This window comes from Eubalaena glacialis, chromosome 12 (genome assembly GCF_028564815.1).
Source record: "Eubalaena glacialis isolate mEubGla1 chromosome 12, mEubGla1.1.hap2.+ XY, whole genome shotgun sequence".
NCBI lineage: Eukaryota > Metazoa > Chordata > Mammalia > Artiodactyla > Balaenidae > Eubalaena > Eubalaena glacialis.
The window spans coordinates 62,329,102-62,350,098 of record NC_083727.1 but is presented as its reverse complement, the minus strand read 5'-3'; the positions used below and the strand labels follow the sequence as shown (position 1 = coordinate 62,350,098).

At 36.2% G+C, this 20,997-nt stretch overlaps 1 protein-coding gene across 2 annotated transcripts in view; it reads left to right on the top strand.

Moving 5' to 3' along the window:
• The window catches only part of UFL1 (UFM1 specific ligase 1), a 64,659-nt gene extending 60,223 nt beyond the window's left edge, over nt 1-4,436 (top strand). The window contains exons 16-19 of one of the 2 annotated variants that reach the window (XM_061206838.1): nt 48-128; nt 446-531; nt 1,048-1,228; nt 3,134-4,436. In XM_061206838.1, the coding sequence (XP_061062821.1) occupies nt 48-128; nt 446-531; nt 1,048-1,228; nt 3,134-3,352 (567 nt within the window). In that variant the 3' untranslated portion in view covers nt 3,353-4,436. The remainder of the gene's footprint in view (nt 1-47; nt 129-445; nt 532-1,047; nt 1,229-3,133) is intronic. The other variant, XM_061206839.1, reaches the window with a different exon arrangement.
• Nucleotides 4,437-20,997: the final 16,561 nt, after the last annotated feature.

Here is a 20,997-nt window from a genome sequence, read left to right as displayed (position 1 = left end):
GTACATGTCAAAGACACAATTCCAAAGGAATTTCTTTTGCCCTATAGGTAAGAAAAAAAATTCTAAGTAAATTATCAGAAGAAACTAAAGTAGCTCTCACTAAACTCCATAGCTCTCTGAATGAAAAGGTAAGTGAAGTTTTATTCTATTTAGATATTTGGGCTAGAATTTGTGATCTTTGAATAGATAGATTTTTATCAGAATAACTGAAAACTAAATCTAAACCTATTATCCTGCACTGAGACACCTCTTTGGCAGTTGAAGGACGAGACCAAGCTGGGGGCATTTTACCCTCTAGTCCTAAATCAGTTTCAAACTTCATGACAAAATGACCTTTTTAAAAATTGTATCCAGGGTGTAAAATTATAAAACGGTATTAAATGACTGCTTTTCTTTAGGCAACCTGTTTTATAAAAGTAAATCATGGTATTAAATACCTTTTCAGAGCATAGAAGACTTTCTTTCTTGTCTGGATTCTGCAGCAGAAGCTTGTGATATTATGGTGAAAAGGGGAGACAAAAAAAGGGAAAGGTAACATTGAATTAATGTCTGAAATTTCGTATCTGAAATTGGAGTCTATCTGAATCTTGCATAGAGAACTGTTGTGTCTAAATGACTGTAGACCTTCAGTCATAGTCTTCATATCCGTAGGTGTCTCTCTCTGACCCAACAGAATAAGGTAGCAGAGTTGTTAATCCCATAGTTGATCAAGCCTGGGAACTTCTTATTAGCTTTAAGACCTTCTTTATAGGAAAGCTTATTTAATCCAGTGCACATCTGTTTGATCCCCAACAATTCAAAATAAAAAGCATACTTTGAGTATGCTTATATATATATATATGTTTTTCTGTCATTTTCTAGCATATTAGTTTGTCCATGCTGTTTAGGATTATGTGTGTCTGTATCCCCTAAAAGGTCCTTTAAAATTTTCATGGAACTAGATTAATTAAACTAGAGATGCTAAAAATGAAAACAGAAGAGAAGAACTAAAGTTGGTGAGAACTTGTTAAAATATGATAATGTATTTGTTATTTTATTTTTGTTTAGGCAGATACTGTTCCAGCATCGACAAGCACTGGCTGAACAGCTAAAAGTCACAGAAGACCCTGCTCTTATTCTGCATCTCACATCGGTTCTGTTGTTTCAGTTCTCAACCCACAGCATGCTCCATGCACCTGGAAGATGTGTCCCACAGATCATTGCTTTTCTGAATAGTAAAATTCCAGAGGTATTACATTTTCAGTGCACTTGAAACTTTTATAGCTTTTAGATTCTGAATATTTTGAATGGATAGATGTGAATCATTGTGAACACTAAGACAACAAAACATATTAACATCATCTTCCTGCTTCCAAGAATGGAAACAGTGAATAAGGAGGTTGATTTTTAAAACTCAGCATAGCTCAGGAATCTTTCAGGATCCTGTAAGATCCATGGTAAGGAATATTCTGAATCTGGAAATTAAGCTTTTGGAAGAGAAATAATAATGTTCAGTCTTCCATTTCAGTTTATGCAGGTTTAACCTGTCCTTTAAGGACCAGCTCAAAAAGTCTTATCCTGCACAAATTCATCTGAGAAACTCTTCAGCTGAAGGTAAATTGGATTCTTTGAACTTCCATATCACTTTGACTGTATCTTTGGTGATAGAAGCTAGCTCAGTCAACTTACATTAAAATGTTCTGTGTTCATGTTTTATCTCCCCCAAACTGTAAATTCCTTGAGAGCAAGGACCTTGCTAGGTTCAGCTTTCAATTCTATGGCCAGTAATTTCTAAAGATGAAGACCGTCAATGTATTGGGTTGGCCAAAAAGTTCCTTTGGTTTTTTTCCATAAGATGGCTCCAGTAGCAGTCAGTTGTCTTTAACTTTATTTGAAACAATTTGTTAGATTGTATTATGACAGCTGTCATATCAGTGTGCTGTTAAAAAGAAAACATCAAAATTGGTGAATTTTTGTGTAGCCATTTTAATATTGAAGATGGGAGAAAAAAAGCAACATTTTCAGCATATTATGCTTTATTATTTCAAGAAAGGTAAAAATACAACCAAAACACACAAAAAGATTTGTGCAGTGTATGGAGAAGGTGCTGTGACTGATTGAACGTGTCAAAAGTGGTTTGTGAAGTTTTGTGCTGGGGATTTCTCGCTGTTCAATGCTCCACAGTCAGTAGACCAGTTGAAGTTGATAGCAATCAAATCGAGACATAATTGAGAACAATCAACATTATACCATGCAGGAGATAGCCGACATACTCAAAATATCCAAATCAAGCGTTTTTCATCATTTGCACCAGCTTGGTTATGTTCATTGCTTTGATGTTTGGGTTCCACGTAAGTTAAGCGAAAAAAACCTTCTTGACAGTATTTCCGCACATGATTCTCTACTGAACCGTTAACGAAAATGTTCCAATTTTAAAACAAATTATGATGAGCAATGAAAAGTGGATACTGTACAATAATGTGGAACGGAAGAGATCATGGAGCAAGCGAAATGAACCACCATCAACCACACCAAAGGCAGGTCTTCATCCAAAGAAGGTGATGTTGTGTATATTGGTGGGATTGGAAGGGAGTCCTCTATTATGAGCTTTTTCCAGAAAACCAAACGACTAATTCCAACAAGTACTCCCAAAGAGACCAACTGAAAGCAGCACTAGACGAAAAGCATCCGGAATTAGTCAACGGAAAACACATAACCTTCCATCAGGACAACGCAAGACTGCATGTTTCTTTGATGACCAGGCAAAAACTACTACAGCTTGGCTGGGAAGTTCTGATTCATCCGCCGTATTCACCAGACATCACACCTTCGGATTTCCATTTATTTCAGTCTTCACAAAATTCTCTTAATGGAAAAAACTTCAGTTCCCCGGAAGACTGTAAAAGGCACCTGGAACATTTCTATGCTCAAAAAGAAACAAAATTTTTGGGAAGGTGGAATTATGAGGCTGCCTGAAAAATGGCAGAAAGTAGTAGAACAAAACAATGAATATGTTGTTCAATAAAGTTCCTGGTGAAAATGAAAAATGTCTTTGATTTTTACTTTAAAAACTGAAGGAACCTTTTGGCCAACCCAATACTTTGTTCCACAGAAAATTAAATCATGTTTGTTAACTTTTCTCCTCTTTTTACAGGTTCAACATACTCTTTTAGTAAAGTATCAAGGTTTGGTTATAAAGCATTTAGTCAGTCAAAATAAGAAGACTGGGCAGGGAGAAGATCCCTTGAGTGATGAATTAGACAAAGAACAAGAAGATATCATCAGTATGACTCGTAAAGAGCTTCAAGAACTTTCCTCATCCATTAAAGACCTTGTTGTCAAATCCAGGAAATCATCAGTGACAGAAGAGTAATGATTTTAATTTACTTAATGTTGTCATATAGTAAACATTTTTCCCCAAAGTTAAAGGTGAGTGGTTACAAAAAAAATACACATTTCACAGTTCAGAATCCCCCACCCAATAGCACTTCCCACACTCACAATTCAGTTAAAACAGTAGTGTTGTATTCATTGTAAATCTTATAAAGATGTGAATTTTTGTAAATTGTGTTCTCCGTGGAAGATTTCTTTTTCACATTATTCTAAAAATTATACATTTCAGGTTTATTTTCTTTCTAGATGCTGAATGAAGAATAAATTTTCTGCTATCTTTTATCTCTAGGAAAGGACTCATTTGTTGTGTTATTGGATTTCAAGTGACGTGTAAATTTACACATATTAAGCAGAAACTTAAAATGCAGTCATTTTTTTTTTTGGTGTTGAAAATAGTGTATTTTACTTTAAAATTAATAGAGAATGGTTCAAACCTAAAATACAGAAACTTGCAAAATATTTTTTTATTACTAAGCCCTCGCTCTTATTTCTGGCAGATAGAGGGCCTCTCATCTCCCCCACAAGAGTGAACTTTTATGTGGCTGGGAGCTTCAGGGATGTGTTTACAGGTGCAGAAGAAGAACACCCGAGGAGCCCATGCACTGCTGTGCTCTATTCTAAAGTAAGATGCTAACAAGAGTGAGAGAAAAAATATAATTTACTACTGATTGATAGGTGTAAGTCACATTTTAACATTGTAATTTTAACACTGTAATAACTAAAAATTTAATATAGTTTTCTTTAACCCAGTTTGCATTTCTGAATTTCATTTTTTATATTAATAGTCACCATCACCTAATACTTTGTTGTAGGGGATCTATAAGTGCATTTAAATCATTAGAACTTTTTTTTTCAAAATAGAAACGCTTATTAAAAAATAGGTGTTCTTGTTCTGTAAAGATTAGTAGTAGTTAAAAGACTAAAATAGTTCCTTGGAGTAATCATTTCAATCAGATGAGTTTCAGGCAACAATTTATTGTATATAAAAGAGGAACTTATTTAAAATATAATAGTAAATTAAATCTTAAATATTTTTTAAAAATACTATTTTATATAATACCTTATATGGCATTTAAAACTATTTTTGAAAATGTTTGAATACAAAGATTGGTCTACCTCTACACTAATTCTAGACAAAGTATTAATATTGATTGCAAGAAATATAATTTGCTAAGCAAAGTTGATAGGAATGTAACAAACTAAAAAATATTTTCTATTGCTAATTTTCTATTAATGTATTTTCATAAGGGCAAAGGAAGAAAAATGACAAATCCTTTGTGAACACAAATTCCAGTTAGTTTGTTGATTCAGCTTCCAAAATACTGAACACCCAACCTGATTTTTTATTGTCTTTAAGGACCTTACCATTTATGTTTCAAGAGATACCAAAGTAATCCACATTTGAGTCAAACTAGATCATAGACAATGAAGCAAATAAAAGCATTATGACTTTCTTAATTTGTGAAAATAAAAATAGAAGAGACAAGCAAATAAAATATTCTGTCTTATTTTGTTTGCATTAAATTTTTTTCATTTATCAAAATGGTTATTTTTCCACAGTAAATAAGAGCAGTTTTTATTTTTTTGTAAATAAAATTATTTAGCTGATTTCATATTAAAAATCTAATTTCATTAATAAAAGTTGTTCCATGTTTATCTACTATGATCTTAATGGGCAGATTTAAGAATGTTATTTAAAATAAAGTCTGTTGTTTCTGTTAAATTTTATGTACTTTGAAGCTTCTGTTATTTTAATTACTTGGATTAATTGATACATATATGTATTTACATTTTTAAATTCTATTCTGAACATTTTTAAAGGATTTTGTTATATTTTTTTTACACAAAAATAATTCCATAGTCCTCTTTCATTCCTTGAAAGTTAGCTAGTTTTCAGCAAATGTGTAGCTCAACTCTCACCTGCTACTTTCTACTGTTGCAGATAATGGTAGAGATATTTGAATAATGTGCTCAGGTATTCACATTCATGTGTTCCATCTCCAGACCATGTGTTTTTGAATAGTCAAAGGAAACTCACTTCTGACCATCAGATTCAGTGAAGAGTGGTACATCTTACCAAAATTAGTATATTTTCCAAAAAGACCTTAATGCTAAATTAGAACAATAAATGTAGAAATTGCTTAACCTGAATGTAGAATCATCTTGAACTTTTTGGAGAATGTATTGATACTTTAGTCAGACCATGAAGCACCAAGGATGAGGTCAAAGTGCAACAGTGAGCTGAAGAAGAGTGTGTGAAGAAATGAAGAAATGGTTCATTCCTTCCTCAGAAAGGCCACTTGACCCATGGCCAAATGGGATTTTTTTTCTATCAATCAAGAGCTAACTTAATGTGAGTTGGATAGGGGGTGGGGACGATGGAAGGTTTGCTTTCTTTGACTAATACCAATGAAGTCTTTGACCCAGTGTACATGGGAGATGAAAGAAAAACACATTTATAAGCTCTGGGATGTACATTTTCCACAGAACCTAGGTGCACTATTAAAGTGGCTGTTAAAATGATCTACAGACTCACTCAAGTTGCTCCACTTGGAAGGCCACACCAAGCCAACAGGAGAATAAATAGAACCCAGGACTCCACAGCAATCAGAGAAGAAAAAGAATCCAAATTGGAAAGGAAGAAGTAAAACTGTCACTGTTTGCAGATGACATGATATTATACACAGAAAATCCTAAAGATGCTACCAGAAAACTACTAGAACTCATCAATGAATTCGGTAAAGTTGCAGGATACAAAACTAATATGCAGAAATCCATTACATTTCTAACAATGAAATATCAGAAGTTAAGGAAACAATCCCATTTACCATTGCATTAAAAAGAATAATATACCTAGGAATAAACTTAACCTGCAAAAGACCTGTGCTCTGAAAACTAAGACACTGATGAAAGAAATTGAAGCCCACACAAACAGATGGAAAGAGATACCGTGTTCTTGGATTAGAAGAATCAATATTGTTAAAATGACCATACTACCCAAGGCATTTTACAGATTCAGTGTAATCCCTATCAAATTACCAATGGCATTTTTCACAGAACTGGAACAAAAAAATTTTTAATTTGTACAGAAACACAGAAGACCTCAAATAGCCAAAATAATCTTGGGAAAGAAGAACAGAGCTGGAGGAATCATGCTCCCCAACTTCAGACTATACTATAAAGGTACAGTAATCAGAAAAGTACGGTATTGGCACAAAAACAGACACATAGATCAATGGAACAGGATAGAGAGCCCAGAAATAAACCCACATGTTTATGGTCAATTAATCTACAACAAAGGAGGCAAAATTATACAACAGAGAGAAGACAGTCTCTTCAATAAGTGGTGCTGGAAAAACTGGACAGCTACATGTGAAAGAATGAAATTAGAATGTTCTCTAACAGCATACACAAAAATAGACTCAAAATGGATTAAAGACCTAAACATAAGACTGGATACTATAAAACTTCTAGAGGAAAACATAGGCAGAACACTCTGACATAAATTGCAACAATATTTTTTTGGATCTGTCTCCTAGAGTAATGGAAACAAAGGCAAAAATTTTAAAATGGGACCTAATTAAACTTAAAAGTTTTTGCACAGCAAAGGAAACCATAAACAAAATGAAAAGACAGCCTACTGAATGGAAGAAAATATTTGCAAACAATGCTACGGACAAGGGATTAATTTCCAAAATATACAGCTTATACAGCTCGATATCAAAAAAAAAACAACCCAATAAAAAAAATGAGCAGAAGATCTAAATAGGCATTTCTCCAAAGAAGACATACAGATTGCCAACAGGTACATGAAAAGACGTTCAACATCACAATTAGAGAAATGCAAATCAAAACTACAACGAGTTATCACCTCACACTGGTCAGAGTGGCCAGCATCAAAAAGTCTACAAATAATAAATGCTGGAGAGGGTGTGGAGAAAAGGGAACCCTCCTACACTGTTGGTGGGAATGTAAATCGGTGCAGCCACTATGGAGAACAGTATGGAGGTTTCTTTAAAAACTGAAAATAGAGTTGCCATATGATCCAGCAATCCAACTCCTGGGCACATATCCTGAAAAGATGAAAACTAATTCAAAAGGATACATGCATCCCAGTGTTCATAGCAGCACTGTTTACAATAACCGAGACATAGAAGAAACCTAAATGTCCAACAGATGAATGGATAAAAAAAAGTGGTATATATATGCAACACACTACTCAGCCACTAAAAAGCATGAAATACCATTTGCAGCAACATGGATGGACCTAGAGATTATCATACAGATAATCAGAGAGACATGTAATTATCACTTATGTGGAATCTAAAAAATGATATAAATGAACTTATTTACAAAACAGAAATAGACTCACAGACATAGAAAACAAACTTATGGTTACTATCAGAGGGGATAGCAGCGGGTAGCGGGGAGATAAGTTACTTTGGGAAAAACATATACACACTACTATGCATAAAATAGATAACAAGGACCTACTTTATAGCACAGGGAACTATATTCAATATCTTGTAATAACCTATAATAGAAAAGAATCTGAAAAAAGTATTTTACATATATATAATTTTATATATATATGTAATTTACATATATATATAATTTTATAGTTGATTTACCATGACTTGGTAAATCAACTATAAAATTAATTAATTTAGAAAAAGAGAACACAGGACAGACCTCTTCCAAACCACCTAAGAAAGAAAGCCTGACTTTTGGGCCTTCAGAAACAGTGTTTATTCCATTTACATCACACACAAAAAAAGAAGGAACAACTACTTTGAACAGGTTATTATGAAATTTTTATAAGTTCCCAGTGTTGTGTTTTATCTGTTTTACCAGGCTTGTCTCTATTTGCACCTCTGTTCCTCTTCAGTGATTAGTAGTAAGACCTAACCTGGATGTGTGTTTGAAGAGCAGGAAGGAAGGGATTGCATTGGGGTGTGATGGAAAAAAAGGAGGACATGGTGAGTTTAAATCCTTGGCTCAGTAATCTCCTGCATCCTGTAAGACAGCTAAGTACAAAGAATATGAATGAAAATCTTAAAAATGTGCCTTGCTTTCAAGGAGATGGCAAGAATCAACAGTTACAGTTCCATACAGTGTTTTGAGAGAAGCAAGCAGAGGATGTTATGGGAGAAGAAAGTCAAACTGTCTTGCACTGCAGGGAGGGGAGCTGAACAGGCTGGGGGTGACCCCCTGAACTGAGTCCTGAAGGAAAAGTAGGGCTAGCCTGCTATGGGCATTTCTGGGCAGAGAAAAGGAGATTCTGGAGTACTAAGATAAATTAATATGAAAAGAGACATTTGAGAATCCCTAAAGTATGAAAGTAAGAAAAATGGTTTGGGGAAGTAGTGTAAGATGAAGCTAGAGAGGTCAGAGGGGGATCACAAAATGCCTTACATGCTAAACGGAAAAGTATAGCCATCCTCTGAAAAACAAGGGGTTGCTTTTAAAGATTAACCAGGGACATGAGGTGATTAGATTTGTCTTCTAGAAAGATCATCCATTCTGAAAGGCAGTTGGACAGTTTACCAAAATCCTTTAAAATGTATACATTATTTGTTTTGCATTTCTCTAATGACTAGTGATGTTGAGCATCCTTTCACATGTTTGTTGGCAATCTGTATATCTTCTTTGGAGAAATGTCTGTTTAGGTCTTCTGTCCATTTTTGGATTGGGTTGTTTGTTTTTTTGATATTGAGCTGCATGAGCTGCTTGTATATTTTGGAGATTAATCCTTTGTCAGTTGCTTCATTTGCAAATATGTTCTCCCATTCTGAGGGTTGTCTTTTGGTCTTGTTTATGGTTTCCTTTGCTGTGCAAAAGCTTTTAAGTTTTATTAGGTCCCGTTTATTTTTGTTTTTATTTCCATTTCTCTAGGAGGTGGGTCAAAAAGGATCTTGCTGTGATTTATGTCAGAGTGTTCTACCTATGTTTTCCTCTAAGAGTTTTATAGTGTCTGGCCTTACATTTAGGTCTTTAATCCATTTTGAGTTTATTTTTGTGTATGGTGTTAGGAAGTGTCCTAATTTCATTCTTTTACATGTAGCTGCCCAGTTTTCCCAGCTCCACTTATTGAAGAGGCTGTCTTTTCTCCATTGTATATTCTCGCCGCCTCTATCAAAGATAAGGTGACCATATGTGTGTGGGTATATCTCTGGGTTTTCTATCCTATTCCATTGATCTATATTTCTGTTTTTGTGCCAGTACCATACTGTCTTGATTACTGTAGTTTTGTAGTATAGTCTGAAGTCAGGGAGCCTGATTCCTCCAGCTCAATTTTTCTTTCTCAAGATTGCTTTGGCTGTTCGGGGTCTTTTGTGTTTCCATACAAACTGTAAAATTTTTTATTCTGGTTCTGTGAAAAATGCCATTGGTAGTTTGATAGGGATTGCATTGAATCTGTAGATTGCTTTGGGTAGTATAGTCATTGCAAATCAAAACTACAATGAGGTATCACCTCACACCAATCAGAATGGCATCATCAAAAAATCTACAAACAATAAATGCTGGAGAGGATGTGGAGAAAAGGGAACCCTCTTGCACTGTTGGTGGGAATGAAAACTGATCCAGCCACTATGGAGAACAGTATGAAGGTTCCTTAAAAAGCTAAAAATAGAACTACCATATGACCCAGCAATCCCACTACTGGGCATATACCCTGAAAAAAACATAATTCAAAAAGAGACATGTACCACAATGTTCATTGCAGCACTATTTACAACAGTCAGGACATAGAACCAACCTAAATGTCCATCAACAGATGAATGGATAAAGATGTGGCACATATATACAATGGAATATTACTCAGCCATAAAAAGAAATGAAATTGATCTATTTGTAGTGAGGTGGATGGACCTAGAGTCTGTCATACAGAGTGAAGTAAGTCAGAAAGAGAAAAACAAATACCGTATGCTAACACATATATACGGAATCTAAAAAAAAAAAAAAAAATGGTTCTGAAGAACCTAGGGGCAGGACAGGAATAAAGATGCAGATGTAGAGAATTGACTTGAGGACATGGGGAGGGGGAAGGGTAAGCTGGGACGAAGTGAGAGAGTGGCATGGACATATATATACACTACCAAATGTAAAATGGATGGCTAGTGGGAAGCAGCTGCATAGCACAGGGAGATCAGCTCAGTGCTTTGTGACCAACTAGAGGGGTGGGTTAGGGAGGGTGGGAGGGAGACACAAGGGAGGGGATATGGGGATGTATGTATACATATAGCTGATTCACTTTGTTATACAGCAGAAAGTAACACAACATTGTAAAGCAATTATACTCCAATAAAGATATTTTTTAAAAAGGCATATACTAAAAAAAAAAAAAGACAAAATGCATTTTGATTGTATGTTATCATGATAAAAATTAGCAAAATATATTAATATATGTTCTTTGCAACTACATAAAGCTCTCCATCCCTGCAGAGAGAAAAAAAGAAGTATACATTATTTGTGAAATCAATGTCTCCCCTTCTGAGAAGTAAAATGTGGACTTAGAAATGTGTACAAATATTTTTCCCAGCCTCTGATAGAAGAGGAACATAGACAATGTGTCTTTCAAGGAAAGGAGGCAATCTTCTTGGCTCTGAAATATTTTTGTTTATTCACATGCTAGTCTGCTGAAGAAAAACCCTTTCTCTGACTAGTCAAGCTAAAACTAAACTAGTCAAGCTAAAATTCCCACAGGTTTTCTCTTGTGTTTCCTGTTATTCAATGTAAAGAAGAAAAAAAGCACTTTATCAAACTTTTCCTACTAAACTTGTCTTTACTCACCTAAAATGCAGCCTTAAACTTCATTATATAGACTTACAGGTTGGATAATTCCTCGAAGGCATGAAACCAGTACAGAATATATAGTTGTTTAAATAGTGTCTAGTAAATGTAAATGAACTTAAAGTGAGTGTTCTATATTTTTCTCCTTCCCTCTTTCCCACCTAAATAGAAGTCCTGTGATTCGTACCTTATAAATGCTCAGGCTAAGTTTTGGTGTTGAAGAAAACAGATAAGAGAGAGAGAGAGAGAGAGAGAAAAAAGAGGAAGCACTATTCCATCACATATTTCATAATACTGCAGCCATTATTCACAGCCACTTTAAAAATATTTAATTGATTTGGAAAATCATTCACAGTATATTAAGTAAAATAGATATACCACATGCAATGTGATCTTGGTTTTCTAATTAAATATATTTAACTATAGCTGTGTAAACATTTGCATGAAAACATTTACATAAACATTTCCTTGTATAGCTATATGTATGCATAATAATATTTGGGTGACGTTTTGAGTTCTGACTGTCTCTTGGATTGCAAGTCATTTTAAACTTTATTTTTTTCGTTCTTATTCCAGACTTTCTGCAAGAAGCATGTATAAGTCAATAAACTGATATCTTTAAATAAATATTGTTTTATAGTGATATAATGATAGAAGGGGACCAGACTGAGACAGATGTCAGTTGTTTTATGACTGATGACAATAATCCAAGTGAGAAATGTGAGGACCAGAATGCAGGGATAGTGACAAATTTGAGAGATATTTAACAAAGTAAAACCAACAGAAGTTGGGGTTGGGGATGAATGATGGGGATGGTGGAGACTAAATGAGAAAAGTGAGGAGTCCAAGGTATGATGGGTTGGATGATTGTGCCATGCCCTGAGATAGGAAATACAGCGGACTATCTGTACAGTGGGGAGTCGGGAGGAGATGAAGGTGTTTTGGGGACTGCTGAGTTTGAGATGCCTGGGGACCTCTAGACAAAGACAGCTAGTAGACAACAGGATACAGGTCTGGCACCTTAGAGAGTGATACCAGTTGAGAATACAGGTTTAGGAGTCATCATTAACTGTTTTCATAAGGAACCCCACGGAGAGCGTAGAGAGAAGCATTCTGAACTGAGGATGAAGCTCTAGGGAAGGGTGAGGTGAATAAAAGGAGAGGAGGCTGAAGGTGCTAAGCCCAAGGAGAAAATCAGGAGACTGTGACTTAGTGAAACCACGGGAAGAGAATTTCAAAAAGAAATGGAGGGCTTCCCTGGTGGCGCAGTGGTTGAGAATCCGCCTGCCAATGCAGGGGACGCGGGTTCGAGCCCTGGTCTGGGAAGATCCCACATGCCGCGGAGTAACTGGGCCCATGAGCCACAATTACTGAGCCTGCGCGTCTGGAGCCCGTGCTCCGCAACAAGAGAGGCCGCGATAGTGAGAGGCCCACGCACCGCGATGAAGGGTGGCCCCCGCTTGCCTCAACTAGAGAGAGCCCTCGTACAGAAACGAAGACCCAACACAGCCATAAATAAATGAATGAATGAATGAATGAATGAATAAATAAATAAAATGTATGTTAAAAAAAAAAGAAATGGACATGGCAGAGATGAGAAATTTCAGGTAAGATTAAAGACTATTCTTTGGGGTGTTAAGGTCTTTATTGGGCTTAATGAAGCTTTTCTTGGATGGAGTAGTTTAAGAAGGGAGCAGGAGGATCACCGGTTGGGTAAGTGAATGTAGATTACCCTCTCAGGAAGCATAGGTTTAATAAAGAGGGTAATAGTTCCATAGCCAGATGGGGACATAGGCGATTTTATGCCTCCTCAACTCCACTTCCTCACCTATAAAAGGAGAAAAACAATGCCTGTCTAGCCATGGTGTCATGAGGATTAAAATCTATTACTAATAATATTTTATGTTAGATTGACTGTTTTATAATAGATTGATTCAGTGAAAGGACATAAGAACAATTTGTTGCTGCTAATCACCATGTTTTCATTTTCATCATATCTTCATCATCAAAGTCGGGTGAATAACAAAGCACAGAGATGATTGGCTTTATATTTCCCTAGTTCAAGTTTTTTGATTGTTTGTAACTGAGTTTGACCTCAGAAAATATTAACATATCATTCCTTTGGCACTTAGAACAAGGACAGTTCAAGTTTGGTCTGAGCATAAATGGAGTTAAGGCGGAACATTTCCTCCCTCACCCACCTTTAGGAACTGAAGAAATGGCCTCGGATGGAGAGTTTAAGAGCAAATGTCACTTGCTTTATGGATCAATTTGACCCACTGAGAATTCCTGTTGTGGATTAGTTCAATATTCAAACATTTCTTTAGATCCAACTCATGAAATATCTAGCCACTTTTCAAGTTTTGACTTAAGATTTCAAAAGACTATCTGAGTCTGTGTTTAAATGAAGTCATACAGCTGTGGACGTGACATAACAATTGTTGCCAGCTCACAGGGAAATAGGCAACAGCAGGGAATGCCAGGTCCATGGCACTGGTGCAGGAAGCAGGCAACTACTTTGAGTTATCCTAGTCAAATCCAAGGCTCAAAGTTCGCAAATTTCCCAGGAAGGCAATGATAGAAGCCACAAACCACGGTTCATCTCTCAAGCTACCAAAAACGATACAGGTGAGAACATGGGGCCACATCTCTTTCCAGATATTTCAAAAGAAAAGCTCTATAGTTCAGCCATTTCTAACCTATAAGAAGGGTTCTGATAGTCACTGAAATAACAAAACAAATAACAGGAAATACATCATCCGTTACAGAAATTTTTTAATTTAAATATGCCCTCAATTTAGCCTAGGCAGTGGGAATTTCTTGAGTGTATGTGAGTGTCTGTATGTGCACTTTATATTTTAAACTTTCTGGAGATTATCCAGATATTTCACATACTAATTCTGGCAGGATTTCCCTTTAAGGATGTCCTGCAGAGAATTTGTTACTCGTAATTTTAAGTAAAAATTGACAAGGAGTGCTTTTTCAGCCCAGTAGGAGTCAGCTATGTACATGTCACAAGACTTGGAGGGAACACACACCCTCCTATTGTCTTCCACAAAGTTTAAAAAGCTGCAACTGGGAGGGACCCTCAGATAGTTTTGGTGGCCCATTCTGTTCCTCTTGGAGTTGACATACGAATGTGTTGGAGGGGAAAGTAAATCATCATATATTCTCCTTTCATACTGTTTAAATCACTGGAAGAAGCAGCTTTAAGAAAAAGTAAGTTTTGTTTTCTTTTCCTTAATGTTTTCTTTGTGTTTTTAATGTGGTTTTTATTGGCTTCTTTAATTTTTTTTTAAGTACCAGAGATTCTTATAAACTTTCTAGTGACTGCTTAAAAGAAACTTTGTAGTGATTTGTTTTTACTTAGCAAGTATATATCTAGAAGTTTCTTAGAAACTTTTTAAACATTTGAGCCAACAGTTATCAAAATTTTATATGCTGAGCTTTTCAGATTTCTCATTTCCGTGCCATGTGTATTAAGGCAACATTGTAGCCAGATAACTTTTGAGTTGCCTCCTGAGTTCTGAAAATTGTCTTTATAATTGGAGGTATAACTTCATTGTATTCATAAAAAAGGAATGACTCCATACTGGAGTTTTATTTGGCTTAATTTATTTGGATGACTGACTTTATCACTAAGGATATTTTATGGCTGGATTTACATATCCAGAGCACAATTTAAAGTCATTTACAGATTTTAAGTGAGTTAGTGAGATTCCTGCTATTTAAAAAAAACAAAAAAAACAAATCTGCCTGTTTTTCACAAGCAGGCATAAAGACAATTCCTAATCTTAGGCTTTCTAAGATTGAATTAAAATGTCTGCGTTTCTGACCCACACAGATATGTAATACACTGAATGAATCTAAAGCACTGCTTCTTGAAACTGGGATAGCGTTACATAAGCAAAAGTATGCTTCCCATATGTGTTTATGCTTTTTCCCTCACTATTTTAATCAGACCCTTTTTGGTGTCTGTCATGCATTCGAAAACCAAATGCAGCTCCTCAGCTTGTCAATTTTCGTTTTGGAAATGTAGGAACTAAAAACAATCATTAATAAAATGTGTAATTCTTATAAATAAAATGTAAGAAATTCCTCAAGTCATTTTAGCCCTCATTTCACATTCACAATACTATCGCGTATAAATTCCAGCATGTTTATTAGTAACGTATATGGATTAAAATTTAACACAAATATTGCAAATATATGTATCACACAAGATATTTCTTAACATATTTATGATATGTGCCTAAAGCCATAATCCAAATTGCTTGGTGGGGAAGGTAAACTCTGATGTCTGTTTTCTATACTTGTTCTATTTATTCCCATGTGTTATCATTAGTTGCCAATTCTGGGACTGTTCTACCTAAACAAGAGCAGCAGATTTGTGCTTTAATGTAACATTACCTCAGGGACAAGTCTACCTCTTATTTTTATTATACTTGCCAACAACATTCTGAGTAAAGCTGGATTAATTTGGGTTCCTTAAGCAAGCCTAGTAACTTTCTACTGTAATACTGAAAATAAAATTTTATCTAGAACATGTTGGAGAAGCTTTGATTTGTTTTTTCACATTTTCAATCTAGGAAACATGATCTCTTTAGAACTGAAAACCAAATACTTGGGTTCACATGGAAAGTTCTGAGTCAGATGTCAGCTAAACAACCGTACATTTCCATGTTCTTGTAATTATCTTTTTCCTGATTGTCATCATTTTTCTTGGTTACCTTATGGTACCCTGGAAGGAGCTGTGAAAAGAAGGAGGGGAAGGAGGAGGTAGAGGACTCCTTCCTGCCATAACACCTTGAGTCCCTCCGAAATGATCAGCTTGAGCATTATCTATCTCCACATTAGACCACTTTGGGATCACAGATTCCCTTAAGAATCTGATAGAATCAATGGACCCTCTTCTCATTAAAAAAAAAAAAAAGCCCATTGTAAATAGATTTTTCCTTGACATTTCTGGGGTTGATAGACTCTTGAAACCTGTCCTTGAGTATTCTTGAGGGGTCCTGATTATGAACCACTATTCTCCATGAAACCACAGACTTCAGCTTCAGACAAACCCTGGGGTTGGCGGGTTTACCAAATCTTTAAAAGGCTTACGGTGGAAGTATGTCTAAACTGTCTCTCTCAACTATCCTCACCTGAGGACAGGTAAGGTTAAGGCTGAAGATGACATTTAAGGGTTAATTTTCAAAGCAGATACATAGTTAATTCGTAGCCATACTTGTTCTGGGCAATGTGTCCACTGAAATAAAAGTAGAAGATTCAAGTATCAGAACAGTTCCTTTCGTGGAGAGTAAGGCTTAGAATGGAAGGGTGATAGGATTAAGCCTCTAGAGACCCCAGAATGTGGAACAGGTGACTGCAGTGGGACCTTCCTGTTTCTCTGACCATTCTCCCCAATCCCCATACCGGCCTATTGGTAGATTGGAACATGAAAGGGAAGATCTAAACTAGTGCCCGTTATCTCATACCCTCTGCTTCAGGGATCACAATCTTTATTCTTTCCTTCTTTATTGGCTCCTCCTATCAACATTTAAACATGTTCAAATTCCCCATCTTGAAAAGCTTCTGCTTCATTACTGAGCTCCTCCACTTACCTCACTCTTCGGCTTCATAGCTCAATCTCGTGCAAGTATTGTCTACACCTTGTAAAGAATCTCCACTTTCTCAGCTCCCACTTCTCAATCACCTGCAGTCTGGCTTTGGTCCTTATCAGTTTCCCCCACCTCTCACTGAGGTGACTGATCACTAGTGTATTGCTAAATCCAGCAGACATTTCTCATTATCTTCTTGGTATCTCAGAAGCATTTTACCTTATTCACCACTTTCCCCATCTTGAAACACTCTTTACACAGGGATTCCATGGTATCCAACTCCTGGTTTTCCTCCCACCTCTAAGACCACTATTCTCAGTCTGTTTCACAGATTCCTCTTCCTCTTCCCTACATCCTAGATTCCCTTTCTCTTTCTGGGCTAAATGTCATTACTTCAATTACAATCTATTCTACATGACTGAGTCCAAAATCTTTACGTCCAGCTAAGATATCTTTTCTGAGCTACAAACCTATATGTCCAATTATCTGCTGAATACAGGATTGCCCAGAGCAGGCTTGGACCCCAGTGAATACAATGCGGGAAGGGAAGGGGCCTGAAGGGCAAGCCAGGTAAAATTTTTGACATAGAATTTAAAATGTTCAAGTAATGTATGTGGTTTCCCTGCCCTCTCTCTTTGGACCTGGCTGAACAGCTCTACTTGGCTTTCCCACAGTCCTCTCAAATCTCATTTTAATCTAAAAGTAAATTCATCATTCCCCTCTCCTACTTTCCACCCTACTTCCCCCAAGTATTCTCATACAGAAAATGACATCATGATACAACCAGTTGCTCAAGCCAGAAACTGGAGGTGAACTAACTCCACCTCTCCCTCAACTTATATACCCAAAGAATCTCCGAATTCTGTCCATGCTACCTCATACATTCACCAGCTTCTCTCCTTTGTCACTGCCATCACCCTATTTCAGGCTGCCATCTTCTTTTACTTGGTGAACAGTGGCCCTTTCATGGGTCTCCATGCCTCCAGAATTGCCCTCTTCTGCTGCATTCTCCATACTGAAGCCACTGAAACTATTGGTCTAAAACCAGATTTGATTTTGTCAATCTCTTACTTCAAACCTTTTCCTGACTTTCCACTGGCCTTAGGATAATGTCCAGATTCCTTCCCAAAGTAAAGAGAAGCAGTGTTGTTTAGTGGGTTATAGCAGATGTCCCCAAACTTTAAAGTGCTCAGGAACCACCTCTGGGTCTTTGTTAAAATGCAGATTCTGGTTCTGTAGGTCTGGGTTGGTGCCTGAGTTTTTGCATTTCTAACAAGCGCCCAGGTGATGCTGATAATACTGGTTCATGGACCACACTCTTCATGCTAGATTGGCTGGAGCTCAAGTCTCAGCTATATTACTCACTAGATCTGGGAACTTAGAGGAGTCAGCCTCTGTGTGTGTCATTTTCCTTGTATATGAAATGGAGATCATGATGGTATAACTTTTTCTTAGGTTTCTTAGGTTTGAAATGAGGAATCAATGTGTTATATTAAAATTACAACAGTGTCTGGCATAGAAAAAGTGTTAAGTGCAAGTTGTTATTATTACTAGTAAAGACCCTGAATAATTTAGCCTCTACATTCTTCTCCCAGTTTTTACTATGGCACTGATGTGCGCACACAGGCACACGCATGCGCGCACACACACACACACACACACACACACACACACACATATACTCTCTGCTGCTCAGTCAAATGCCTCTTTTCTGCCAGGCCTCCATGGGCAACAACCAGTTGCTCAAGCCAGAAACTGGAGGTGAACTAACTCCACCTCTCCCTCAATTTATATACCCAAAGAAGAGCTCTCTGCATACAGACCTAACTCACCCGAGTCACCCTCAGGTGCTCCCTTCTCTGGAAAGAACTTACAGACCACCCTCCACCCAAATCTGTTTGGTGCCACTTCTGCATATCCTCATACTACCAATGTGCCCTCTTGGGCTCACATTATAAACTCATTTATTTATCTGTATCTCCTACCAGATTGTATGCTCTTTTAGAGAAGGGACTGTGGCAATTACCGCTGAATTTCTAGCATCCCACACACTGTTGCAGGCTTCAGATGATCAGTAAGAATGAATGCATTTTATATACACATTTCTAAAGACCCGTAAAATGAGACATGGAGTCAGGGAACAGAAAGATTTACGATCTGGTTGGAGCAAAGGGAAATACTGGATATAATAGAATGAGCTTCTCTCCAACTGCTGCCTCTGGGTTGGATTGTTAACCCACTGGAAAGGAAAAAAATTTTTTAATTCATTAAATAAATATGCAAGGCTAGATAGTCAGTGCAAGAATGACAGAGGAGAGAGTCAAAACTTTGAAGTCTGGTCCATGTTGAGTCTTCTGTGAACTCGGGCGCATTAGTTTGCCTCACTACTTTAAAGATGGAATAAAAACACCCATCTTGTAGAATTCTGTTTTAGAGTAATGCTACCAGTAGGCATTTTTGCTTTTATCTCTTCTCAAATTCTGCTCATACAATTCTGTTGCTACTAGACCTTAAACCCATCTTACTTGATTGTTGGCAAAGCTTTGAGATTTTCCTTTGCTTATTCATTTTGCCAGAGCAGTATCATCAATGGACCCTGAGTTTTATTTTTCAGTAGCTCATTTTGATGTATCAGATCCTCCCCTCTTATTATTTAAGAATACGCTTTGAGTTTTATTTTCAATTTAATTTTAATGATAGTACACGCTGAAGATGGTGGGGAAATGGGCTTCTGGGGTTCTTGTCTTCCAGCTTGATTCTGTCCTTTTTAATGATCCTTTATATTTAATCATCCTTACTGTTCATAAGACAATTTAAGTAAAATATCATAATCATGTAATTCCTAATACTTTTAAAAAGACTATTAATAGTTGTCCTGGTCAAGGTATCAAACTATTTATCATTTTTTTGACAGGGCCAAAAAGTCATACATACAGGTAATTCATTCATTCATGTATTCACTCATTCATTCACCAAGTAGATCAAGTCAGTATAGTATCTACAGAAACATTGGTCACGCTGTTCAATTTTGCTTATATCATGAATCCCTGCACTGTGCTGATGACCATTTCATGCGTGAACAAGGAGATGCCTATCATAAAGTTCGACCAAAGGCTTCTCAGTATAGAACTAAAAATGCTTTGATGTTACGTAAAATTTTTTCTTCCCATAAAATTCAGCACTTCTTTAACAGATTCATGGGCATAATTTGCATCCAGGAAAAAAAAAAAAAAAAGCATCTGACACCAAGCTGTCATGCCACCTAAAGGAAGTAAGATTTAAAAATGATTTCTGGTCTTGTAATTACATTCATTCTATTAATTTGTTCCCTTGAACATTTCTGCAGTTATACTATTACAGAAGATTCTAATCTTTGAGAGTTTTTTTTTTAAACTGAATGACTGCACTCAAATTTTGTTCAGTACTTTTCCTTATTTTCAAAGTGATACATTATGCATTGTACAGTTTAGAAAGTAATGAACAGTAAAAATCTTTTTTAAAAATCTATAACTTTAATCAAGCATATTTTCTTCTAAACTTGTTTCCTACCCTTCAAACGTACTTATGTGGTTGAGATCACACTGATTATTTAATTCCTACTTTTTTTTTTTTTCACTTAAAGCAATATCAGGAGCATTTTGCCACGTCATTAAGTACTTTTCCAAACACCATGTTAATGATTTCAAGTATTATTTTTAAAGTCATTTAGTAAATAATTTTATATGCTTTTAAGCAGTGTGCAGAAGTCCTTTTCAAACCCTAGTTAAGTGTAATTTAACAAACACGAACAAAATATGACCAAAAACCACAAAATGTATTTTATGTTTTCTGTAGAGTCAGACAGTAAATATTTTAAATTTCAAAACTAAGCAACTCTGCCATAATAGTTCAAAAGTAGCCATGGACTGAGGCTGTGTTCCAGTAAAAGTTTATAGATACTGAAACTTGAATGTCATATAATTTCAGATGTCAAAAAAAATTTATCCTTCTTTTGATTTTTTTTTTGATCATTTAAAAATGTAAAAGCTATGTTTAGGTCTCAAGCCATGCAAACACAGGTTGTGGCTAGATTTTGGTTCTTGGGATGTAGTTGGCAACCTCCACTCTACAGCCTGGTTCCAAGAACCCTGGCTTCATCAGGTCTGAGAAAGTTCTGTGAACGCAGGAATATGAATATATTTTTAAGAAGAGGTAAATAGCTTTCATTAGGTGCTAAAAAATTCTT